Source organism: Trichosurus vulpecula, chromosome 5, assembly GCF_011100635.1.
Source record: "Trichosurus vulpecula isolate mTriVul1 chromosome 5, mTriVul1.pri, whole genome shotgun sequence".
In the NCBI taxonomy this organism is placed as follows: domain Eukaryota; kingdom Metazoa; phylum Chordata; class Mammalia; order Diprotodontia; family Phalangeridae; genus Trichosurus; species Trichosurus vulpecula.
In genome coordinates this window covers 236,413,695-236,425,786 of record NC_050577.1, presented here as the reverse complement: position 1 = coordinate 236,425,786, position 12,092 = coordinate 236,413,695, and the positions used below count along the sequence as shown (strand labels likewise).

Here is a 12,092-nt window from a genome sequence, read left to right as displayed (position 1 = left end):
TTTGTTCTTTATTCTTTTTTTCTTTTATAGTCCCAGACTCTTCACCAGTAATCAACACTTTTAAAAACCTTTCTTCTACCTCAGTTTTTTTGTCCTGGGATCCCCCAGTACAGCCAAATGGTGCTATAATAAGTTATGATTTAACTTTAGATGGACCAAATGAAAGCTATTCTTTTACTACCTCTGAAAACTCTATCATACTGGACGAGCTCTCACCATTTACACTATATAGCTTTTTTGCTGCCGCAAGAACCAGAAAAGGACTTGGTCCTTCTTCTACACTCTTTTTTTACACAGATGAGGCAGGTAAGAGATCACCATAATGCCACCTTGCTGCTTTTGGGACCTTTTATTTTGAAAACAGGAACAACAAAGAAAATTAAAGCATGTTTGACAGTCTTGTTGCAACAGGTTCACAACTATTGAGCTGCTTTTCTGATCTCCTCTAATAATGGAGCGCCAGGACCCAGAGTTGTGTTTTAATCTACTTTGGAAACTCCGGGTTTGCATTGAAAAGACATAAGCAGTTGTGGTATTTGTTTTGTTTCTATTATTTTTTTCAAACTAAAACACATTTGTGCTATAAATCGTTGTGGATTAATGCTTTGGCCAGATAAATCTGAAGTATTTTTTAATGTTGTTAATTTCTGTAAATATAAATAATGTACTGTATTTTTTCACAGCGCCACTAGCACCACCACAGAATTTGACTATAATCAATTACACTTCTGACTCAGTGTGGCTAACATGGAACCCAAGTCCTCTTCCAAGTGGTGTTGTTAAAGTTTATAATATTAAAATTCATGAGAATGAAACAGATACTATATTTTATCAGGTAGGCTTAATGTATTTTAGTATACATGAAATTCTGTTTGAGTTTCATGAAGGCATCACTGTGTTTTATCTAAACTTTGTGTCGTCCCCCCCCACCTCCCAGTTCCTTGCACAGTGCACTGTACACCATAAGCTCATAATAAATGTTTTTTTAAAATTTAAGTTCAAAATTTAAAGGAAAAATTAAAAGAATCAACCTTTAATTTCACCAAAATTCATTTTTATCTACCACCTCCCCCTTTTTTAAAAAAAGGTTTTTATTATCTGAAATTGAGAGGGGGCAGGGAATATGTGGAAATTAACAAAGCATTTACTAAGTTTCTTTTGATATTGCTAGCTCTGCATCCTGTGGAATGTAATGTAGATTACTATGACCTCAACTCATTGGGAGGTTTCAGTCTTAGACTTTTATTAACATTCAATTGACTTAATTTTGGGAAATACCTAACAAATGCATTTTTGCATGCTAGTTTAAAACTGAATGTTATCTTAAGCTAATTGTTTTTTAAATTAAGAATTGCTTGTGGTTCTATTTTTTCTCATCTAAAAATGATATGGTAAAGAATCTGCATTTTATTTATAAAGTACTGCAAAGCATCCTAATTGGTATTTAGAGTTTTCAAAAAGTATTCTCTTTAAGCATCAATCCAATTAAAATTCTAAAAAAGATTCTTTATAATTGAGAATCATTAGGAAAATATTCATGTATTATTGTCAAATAGGGTTCTGAATGTATTAGAATGATTAACATTTTTAATTATGAAAAATATGTGCTATCCTCATTAATCTTCCTTTAAGAAATATCTCCTTATCTTTTTTCCTAAGAAAAATAAAACACTGAAATGTTTATGTTTAATTACATCAAGAATAGTGAGAACAATCTGTTACAAACATATCATGCACTTCTGTAGGGCCTTATAATTTATTAGTGATGACAAATCACTTTAATAACACTATTAGCTTGCAAAATGAATAGAAGTAATGAAAAGGAGTAGTTAAAAGTCTATTATCAGGAACAGGGAATTTCTTGACATCAAGATATTGCTATAGAATCTGATAAGGCTGGATGGAATTTGAATTACATTACTCAATAAATGTGGAATCTGTTTCCCAGAAGTGTGAAATTAGATTAATGACACTAAGCCTCTGGCTCTCTATTTTTCCCCCTGTCTAATCCTAATTTTCTTCCATGTCTTTTATATGTGTCTGCTTTTACTAAGATTTTTTCTCTCTAAGCTACAGTGAGAATAATAGGAAATGGATAGCAGGAGGGAAAGAGAGAATTAGTTTTTTAGGGTAGTCATATTGCTAGATAGTACTTTATATAGATGGAATTCCCATCTGCTTCAAATCCTTACCCAGGGAATGAGAGTACCTCTGAGTTCTTGAAGGCTAAACTGGCAAACTGGAAGTTGTCAGTCATTGAAGTAGGAAGTACTAAATTTGAAATCAGAAGTCTTGAGTTAAAATATTTCTTCTGCTATTTAATTGGCTCTTCAGTTTCCTCATCTATAAAATGTTATAGTTGGACTAAATGCTCCTGCTCAAAATATATGAGGGAATAGTTGAAATATGAACTCAGTGATGCTTTGTCTATGGTCTGAGGTCCAACTCAATCAAATACTGAGGGGCTTGTTACCAAAAGGTTGATCACTAGATGCTAAATTTTTTTTTAGGTAGGCTGATGTTGGAATGTTATAATATTTTTTTAAAAGAGAGCCAATAATGCTAAGAACCACAAACTTTAGAACCATCCATAAATATGATGGGTCTAGAAAAAAAATTGAACTGTAAGTAATTTTAATATTCAACTATTGTCCAGTGACCAGTGAGTTAATGTATTGCTGGAGGGACTTAGCCATATCCATGTTGACATTCTTGCTATAAATATAAATAAAAGATACAAAGACATAAATAAGAAGACTCCTAGGAAAAGGGAATGAAATGTTTTCATTTAGGCACTCAATGTCAGGAAGAACCACAGTTCATGGAATACTTGGTCATCTTGGCTTTTCAGTGCTCATAAGGAGCATAAGCATTCAGATTGCTATGAAAGTAACGAACTTAGGCATTGACAACTGCTGCCACTAGGTGGGATAGTAGAGAGAGTGCTGGACTTGGAATCAGGAAAACCTGAGTTCAAATGTGACTTCATACACTGGCTAGCAGCGATGCTGGTCAGGTTACTTAACTTCTGATTGCCTTGGTTTCATCAGTGATAAAATGGGGATAACACTGCTACCTAACTCCCATGGCTGTAGGAATAAAATGAGATCATACTTGTAAAGTGGTTTGCAAACCTTAAAATGCTATGTAAATGTTAATCATTATTATTGAAGAGAGTCAAGAAGAGAAATTCCATCAAGAGCTTGCTCAGATCTTTCCAAATGAGTCAATATATAAGTAAATTTTCATTCCTTCAACCTAAGTCTTTAGCATGAAGGTAGATACAGTAGAGGAAAGTAAAAAAATATGTTGGGAAATACAGTGTAGTATCAAAAAAATAAAGGAGTCCAGAAGTTAGATGTTCATCAGAAGCCTCTTGAAGACTATCATGAAGTCTTTCTTAAAAAGTAGAATTAGGTGTTGGATATAATGAATGATGAATAGTATAGAGGGAGAGATAGAGAGACAGAGACAATGAGATAGAGAGAGACAGTGAAATGGGGACAGAGATAGTCAGATGGAGACAGGCAGAAAGACAGCGACACAGAAAGATAGAGACTGATGGTATTTTACCAACCAGTTACAGATGTAACTGTCATTTATTTCATAATCAGCCATTTATGAATTCATACTATTGACTGTATAGAGCAAAGGTCAAAAATCAAAATCAAATAACAAGAAAAAATAAAGCTTCAAATGACTGACATTTATATAGCACCCTAAGGTTTACAGAATATTTTCCTTACAAAACCCTAGTGCAAGTTTCATCATCCTCATTTTAGAGATGAAGAAACAGACAGAAAGCAAGAACTGTTCTGTCTGTAAAATGAAGGAGCTGGAGCTAATATATCAGAGGAGGAAGCATGGATGGCCCCTAAATAGCTGAAGTCAAGAAGCGCAGTTGGACATGACCATATGCACATAGCAAGAACATTGTGCTAAAGACAGCACAATATTAAAAGCACTCATGGAACAATTTTTAATTTATCTCAAATAAGAAATTTCTAAAAGAACATGTAGCGAGTAAGCCTCACTCTATCAGAGCAAAGCTTGCTACATCTCTCCCTCAGGATTCTAGGGGTCCCCTGAGAGGTTTGGGAGTGTCTTTTCTAAAACTGTTGGCAAGAATCCCAGCTAGTTGTGTTCCCCTGGGGGCTTGTTGGTAAATGTTTAAACAACTTGATCTCCAGGGGAAAAATGTATGCAGGACATGCCCCTAAGTTTAATATGTATTGTTAGCATTTTCTCCATGGCTTTCTTAAACCTAGACAATCAACAACCATAGCTAAAACTCAAGCTCTGATTTGTAGTCTTTGCTGATTTCAGAGATATAAATTCTTATGTTGGGAGCTAGTTAGAGTTGACTTCAGTGGTACCTTTGCATTCTCCCCACCCCCCAGCCTCTGCACCGTTGGGTGACTGTGACTTGCACCTCAGTTCCTTTTAGCCACTTGATATCGCTTATCTTTTTTTGTTGTTGACTCATTTCAGTCATATCCACCCTCTGTGACCCCATTTAGGGTTTTCTTGGCAAAGATACTGAGTGGTTTGCCATTTCCTTCTCCAGCTCACTTTACAGATGAGGAAACTGAGGCAACTAAGGTTAGATGACTTGCCCAAAGTCACGGAGCTAGGAAGTGTCTGAGGCTGGATTTGAACTGAGGAAGATGAGTTTTCCTGCCTTCAGGCCCAGTACTCGATGCACTGTGCCACCTAGATGCCCCATCAATGAGCTTTTACAAAGGGATATTTACTTCAAAGACATAGTAAGAATGAAATTATGACTCTCCCCCCAATGCTCTATTGGGGGAGGGGAGTGTCTATGTCCTATCAGTCTCTGGAGAGAATAGGCTTAGATTAAGCTAAATTACTATACAGCATTGTTCTGACCAAGTTCATTTCCAGATGCCCATGATTGAAAGATAAGTCCTTGGTTCATCTACCACTGGGCTGGCTCCCAATGTTCCCTCTTTGAGATGTAATGGTACCAAACCACAAAGTTGGGATGCCAGGATGCTGTGGTATTCAGAAAACCACTCTTCTGATATTTCAGATCTCACAAGGTGTACCAGTAAGGCAAATGTCACAATATTGATGGTGACCATGAATATGCCTATATAGTTCTGTAGTGACCGTGAATATGCCTGTATTGTTCTGTATTACAGATTATAAGCGACTCTCCATATAGAAAGCAGAAAAAGTAAAACATTTATTCAGACACCAGAGGATCAAATCCTAAAACCAATAACTCCAATTCAACATAGCAGCAATTATATCCCAAAACCAGTAAGCCCACTTATCATAACAGCCAAGAACTTAAAACACATCACAGCAGGGAGCCAAGCCATCCCATAGCATTCCGCTCTGCTGGGCCTTCCCTAAACACTCACTCACAAATCTTAGCTGTCTTGCTTGCCTACATCCTCTCCTCCTAAGTTCTGAGAGAGAGCTTAATGGCTATCCTCAGAGTATATCTACCCTTTTTAGAGCAGGAGGGCTTCACAACCCTTGTGGCCTAATTAGGAAAAGGGTGTGGGCCTTCCTACAAACATGCCTCTCCTAATCAAGCTTCTCTTAACTAGCTCCACCTGAGGCCTGTTAATGGGATTAATTGTTGGGGAAGATCTTTAATCACATAAACACTACACAAGGTCAATCTCCAAGCACTTTACCTGTAACTGAGAAGAAAAACCTTGGAGGCAAATGATCCAGGTCTGTTTCAGGGTGCCACATGTTGGTCTCAGAGGGAAGAAGGCCTAAAGCCTGCCTTCTTACCCATTATTTCTCCAGAGCTTCTCTCAGCAAAGGAATTAAACCAACAGAGAGAAGTGATAAGTCTGAGGCTGTCCGAGGCTTCTTAAAGGCTTCTCATTTCTGGTTCCACCACTACAAACAACTCTGGCCTCAATTTCTTATCTGGAAAAGCTTCCAGTCACAAGGTTAAAAATGGATAGTCAGTAAATACTTCTTAAGCACCTGCTGTATTTCAGGCATTGTGCTAAGTATTGAGGATACCAAAAAAAAAAAAACAAACCAACAATAATGAAAAAAAAACCTAGTCTCTGACCTCAAAGAGTTTACAATCTAATGGCAGAAGATAGCACACAAAAGCAAACTGAAGGAAGAGGGAGCTGCTAGAGGGTACACAGTCAGGTGGGGATGGGGCAGGGATGATGGAAAATGACGAGTTAGCTGGAAAGTTGTGAGCCTTCTCTAAAGGAAGGCTTTTTGAGGACTTTATTATTCTGTCCTATAGGCTTCCAATCAGTGAGTGCTAAAGAAGAAGCTGAATATCAAAGCTGAGTTAATCTCTGTGATGAGGTAGGGAGACAAGATGTTCATGGAAACCATGTGCAGCAACTGTTGGAAAATGGGAGACTCTGGAATCTCTTCATGGCACCTCTGTCATGTGCCATCTTGTGTCTCCTGGAAGCTGGCTCTCCAGCTTCTCTACATAGGGGCATGCCATCAGAGGTACTCTGTTATAAATGGAAAAAAAATTGGAGATGGAACTCCTTACAACAACAACAAAAAAAGGCAACTGAGAAGACATCAGTAATCTCCTACCTATGTGCCTACTTTCTCACCTCTGAAAACTTCTTGGCACTTATATATGCATGGATCAAGATTTTTCTTAATCAAAGTACTAAAAGGAAAAACACATCCCTTGCCTCAGGTACTTCGTAGCTATATGACCCTGGAAAAAGCAGTTAAATTCTCTCAACCTCAGTGTAAAATGAGGAGTAGGATCCTTTCTAGCTCTTAATTTAAGATTTTCTTTTTTGCTATACTTTGCTGCACTATCTTCTTTCCTAGTCTGGACCCCTTAGTGAGTGGATTTAGATTTGCATTATTCTCTACCCATGAATCCCTTGCTCCTGTATGCTATCACTGCTCATGCTTTGTTAAACCCCAGCCCCAACCCCAACAAGCTATGTACAGGATAAATAGAAAATAATTAACAAAGGGAAGAATTGGAATTAGAAGGGTGGGAAATCATTTCTGGATTTTAGTTGAGACTTAAAGAAAGCCAGGGAGGTCAGGAGTCAGAGCAGAGGGTATGGGGAGGGTTCTAGGCATTGGGCATAACCAGAGAAAATGATCTTAATACATGATGCCCCTCCATAGACTTTGCAGTCCAGCCATACTGACTTGCTTGTTGATTCTCACCCATAAAATTCCTTTTCCCATCTTTTCATGCTTGGAGTTATTCCCCTGTGTACCTTGTCTTTTAGAATCCCTGGTTTCCTTCAGAAATCAACTCAAGTGCCACATTCTTCAGAAAGCCATTCCTGGTCACTCTAGCTGCTTTTGATTTCCCATACAATATAACTTCTACTTTCTTTGTATGTGTCTTGAATATATTCATATTTGTGTTGGCTCAGGAGCCAGTGAGGATTGAAAGCCAGAATGCTTTTCTCTGGAGTATTTTCCATTCCCTGATGATTGTAGATTAGTGGAATTCATTTCCTTCTCCACTGTCCAAAAGAAAGAAACATTTTGGTTGAGAAGATGGTGGAGGGTGATAGAGATGTGGGACCTTAGCCAAAATTTTCTTTGGTAAACTTTTCCCTCATGAAGTTGAGCAGCCACATTCTCCTTGGGTTAGGGAGGAACCTTGGAAACCAGGGACATGGCAGTACAGAGAAAGGCCAATCCAAGAACCTCTTAGCACCTGATGTACAGTAAACTTCTGTGTCTATGGTGAGATCAGCTTGGTTATAACCTTCTATAGGAGGGTAGAACCTCACTTCTCTATTATCATCCTTCATCTACTTCCTACTTTTACTCATTCCCAGGGAAGCAAACAATGCTGTTTCTCTTCTTGACTCTAACTGCTGAAAAAGGACCTGGCCCATTTAGAAGTAGTGTCTCTTTAATGCAATAACTTTGACCTTCTTGTGATGTTTTATAATTCTATTAGAACTGCAGAGTTTTAATATAATTTATCAATTCTACTTACTCAAATGCATGCAGGCAGTTTGGGAATGAAGGGAGAAAGGCCAGAAGGAAGGTGCTCCAAATTATTGAAGGTTTGCCTAACTAAGTAGAATTCTGTAAGTGCCAACTGGCTTGGGGTTGGAAGAGCAGCTCATTTTGCAGGGATGAGAATTTATTTCTTTGACAGAGAAAAAGAACCATACCTGGCAAAATACTCAGGAATGATAAGTAGCATTACAGGGATTCTAGTCCTTCCCCTGTCCAAAACTGGAATCAATTTTTATTTTAATTACTTTATTATTTTATTTTACTATTACTACTAAAATAATACCATCATTTTAATCAATAACTATTTTATTCCAAAGAAAGCTAACATATACTTCTCTCATTGCTTTGGAACTGTAGATCGTAACAAACAATTTGAGAAGAAAGAAGAGATAGTTTGTGTTGCATTGATATTCATTATTTTTCCATAATTTCTTTTTAGATCTAGAGTTAGAGGATCTGGTTTTGAATCCTACTTCTGCCACTTACTACCTTTGTTACATTGAGAAAGTTACTTAACCACTCTGGCCTCAATTTCTTATCTGGAAAATGAGGAGGTTGAAATGAATGGCTTCTGAGGTCCCTTTGAACCCTAAACCTACGATTCTTTCATTGACTTTTAATCAATTCCCCTTTCATTGGTTCATTGATTCCTTTTTCCCCTTAATTTCCTTTATTTATAGCCATATACTATCTTCTTTCTTTCACCAATACCACATTTTTGATTATCTTTTTTCTCTTCTATATGTTTAGTTTCCTTTTATTATCTATATTCTTCTATTTGGTTCCTCCTATGCATCCCAAAAACCAGTTTCATTGTTTTCTTTTTCCCCCCTTTCTTTCAAGTTATTTCTATTTGTACAGAAGCTTAGTATTTCCAGAACCATTCCAACTATCATTTTCATCCAAATCGATTAGTTATAACCTTTTGGTACAATGGGCTCACCAGAGATCTAGAAGTACCAACAATTCAGTTTTGCTGGTGTGTAGAAATACTTTGCTTAATTGGTCACAAATTTGGTTCAGAATAATTCTGGGAAATGTTTAGCTGTTATGCTCATAAGCCACACATTTCCCACTTTCATTTGTAACACTGATTTTCTAATGTGTTTTTTTTACATTCTGCGTTCTTGAAATTTTTCTTCTCACTCCGTTTTTCTTTCTTCTTTATTTCTTTTTGCTTTTTAGAACATTTTCCCTTTAAGTATACCATCTTTCCACTACTTGGATTTATTTTATGTGTGCAACAATACACAAGTGCCCCTTGGTTGAGATGGTGTGTAGCACTCAGGATTGCCCTCTCCCACTAAGAAGTCCCTCTGAGCTTTGTATCCATACATGTGGACCAGTTTTAGTCCCATGGAAGTGATGGAGTTTAGCCTGTGGAAGCCCCCTTGAACTCCCCTTGAATCTCCCCACTAGATGAGGCTTTTGTCTGAGGCCATAAGCCTTTCATTATGGCTAGGCCCAAATCTCTAGGCTAGGTTACTCTTAACCTAGCCTAGATCTCCATCATCAGGGTAGTTTCCACACTTGATCCTATCAAAGTGTCTATGCCTAAATCTATTACCCTTAAGCTAGCCAAGCCCTACATTGTCTCTTACCTCCAGGTAGCCTTCAGCTACTTCCCACCCTTAATCCCATTCTCTTGGTTCCTGGAGTCTAACCTCTAGTTACCCCAGTCCCATCAAGCTCCTCCTTAGACTCCTCCTCAAGACCCTGCCTAAATCCCTCCCTCTATCACCCCAGGACTACCCTAGATGCCTCCCATAATCTTTGTGTATATAAATTTCATCTTGCCTCCATGAAGGTGCTGGCCTACTTGTGAAAATGAGCATCACAAATGGTGAGATTTCTTAAGACAACCCAATACGGTGAAGCTGTAATAAACTTTGTCTTTCTTTGGCTGTGAGAAGGTTTGAGTCGAATTCATTCGAGCCAGACCTGGTGTGTTGATATTTTGGGGTCTTGAGCACCCCTAAAAACATATGGCTACCTGACCTCATGAGAAGGGTTGTTGTTTGTCTTTTGTCCTCATGCCATGACATGCAAGTGAATTGGATTTAAGTGAGGGAGGGCCGTACAAAGGCACCAGCCTCACTTTCTCCTCTGGAGCCATCTGGGTCCAGTGGCCAGATATAGATCAGGACAACTGGAGATGGCCCTGGCACTTTTCTCTGTTCACACACCTTTACCTGAGGGTGCTCTGCCCAAAGGATGTGCATTTTTTTTTCTTTTTTTAATGAGCATGCCTTAAACCAAATCACTTCTGCTCTCATTAATTGGCCACAATAGGTCCCAGGCCAAACCTATGGGAGGGTATTCAGCACCTGAAGGTGAAGGATCAGGCTCTTTATCTCACTCTCCTGGAATCTTTGCATCCCTTCCAAGAGCCTTAGGAAAAATCACTTTAGTTGGAATTTGAATCAGATCTTGAGCTCCCTCAAAAAGGAGAGAGTTGAGAGGTAATCAATGTACATTGTAAATTAAGTAGAGGACAGCAGTTTATCTCCTCCATGCAAAAGAAGTGTTTAAGGTAGGAGACTCACAAACTCATATTATCAAAGAAAAACAAATAGCAGTAATTTATGACTACAATTACACTCTCCTTGGACAACAAAACATGTAGCAGTTCAGTGAATTGTTAAATTAGCATTTCAAATTTAAACTTGGTTTTGTACTGTCCAAACAATTCCCTCTAGGTCTATCTCCTCTGAATAACCAGGCAAGAGCTTGGGCTCATCCTCTGGCTGGTGGTCATCTTCTCCAAGGGTGGAGTTGTATCACACTCATGCTGGCAAGCAGCTTTGACTGAGGGACCCAGAAACTTAAGAGGTATTAAGTTCATAAAGTTTCCTCTAAGGCTAGACATGTCTAGCTGAGGATTGCTATTTGGTCACCTAAAGCTCTAGGTTGTAATACAAAACAAAAGAAGCCAGAAGCCCGTGTCTGGGCTCAGGCTCTTTTAAGGAGAGAATGGGAGACACACACACACACACACACACACACACACACACACACACACACAGATCTTATTTTTAAGTGCAATACTCCACCCCCTCCAGTTGCACCACCCCCCCCCCCGCACCCCCTACCCCCGCCCTCCATCATAACCTCTATAGATCTCAGTTTTCTAACCTATAAAATAAGACAGTTGACCAATATAGCTCTAAGGCCAGTACATATGGTAGTATGATTTGTGAAGTAAACAGGAGTGAAGGATGGGGTAAGAAGGAGGGGGTACCCTAGAAACGAGTTAATAATAATAGGGAATGAAAATGTAGAAAATAAGCTCACTAATCTCCAGCATTTACTTTCCTTTAGGCAACAAATAATAGGTTCATGTAAAATCTGAAAACTGCATAAATCTGGGATAGAATTTTTTTTAAAAACCTTAATTTCAAATGATTTAACTTTCACCACTGTAAGAAAAAATCTGCCATATATCTGTAATGATTTCTTGTTTGGAATTTTATAATTTAAAGAAAAGGGCTACCAAAGAAAAATTTCTTCTATCTGAGAATATATGAAATGTTCTTATCTGGTGCCGCCCAAGGCAAGTATGTGAAGTTGTCTTTGGAGTTGTGCTGCCCCGTAGACTTACTATTATGTAGATCCCTTCATTAACCTCTCTCTTATGTCTAGGTTCAATCCCATCCCAAAGCTTTTATTCCTCCTTTTATTCCTAAGGTTGACCACCTCCTTCTAAAAATGAAACAACAGGAAATCCTTTCCTTGTTTCTGCACCTTTGGGCTCTCTCACTTATAGACTCCGGGATAAAATAATAGCTGTCTAATGCTAACGAGTTGGACCTTCAAAATCCCAAGTAAGAAGCATTTCTAGTCTCATAGGAAACATTACAGTTAGTCCCAATGTTCTCCTAATTAAAAAAGGAAGGCCAAAAGTTATTTCTACTTTGAATCCCTCTCAGCATTTTTCTCTCATCATGGCTTCTCCTTCAGGTACCTAGTCTAAGGCTCATGTTCCCTTCTCTCTTTTATCAAAACTTACCTATCCTGTGAACTATTCTTTCTTGTTTAGCTGTTGAGTACATGTCCATCCCTATTAAATTGTAAATTCTATGAGCACAGAGAATGTTTCTTAC

General features: G+C 38.2%; 1 protein-coding gene across 1 annotated transcript in view; it reads left to right on the top strand.

Moving 5' to 3' along the window:
• PTPRQ (protein tyrosine phosphatase receptor type Q) overlaps positions 1 to 12,092 on the top strand; it is a 270,730-nt gene that overhangs the window by 115,946 nt on the left and 142,692 nt on the right. The window contains exons 22-23 of the mRNA XM_036760721.1: positions 31 to 306; positions 684 to 835. Of these exons, the coding sequence (XP_036616616.1) occupies positions 31 to 306; positions 684 to 835 (428 nt within the window). The remainder of the gene's footprint in view (positions 1 to 30; positions 307 to 683; positions 836 to 12,092) is intronic.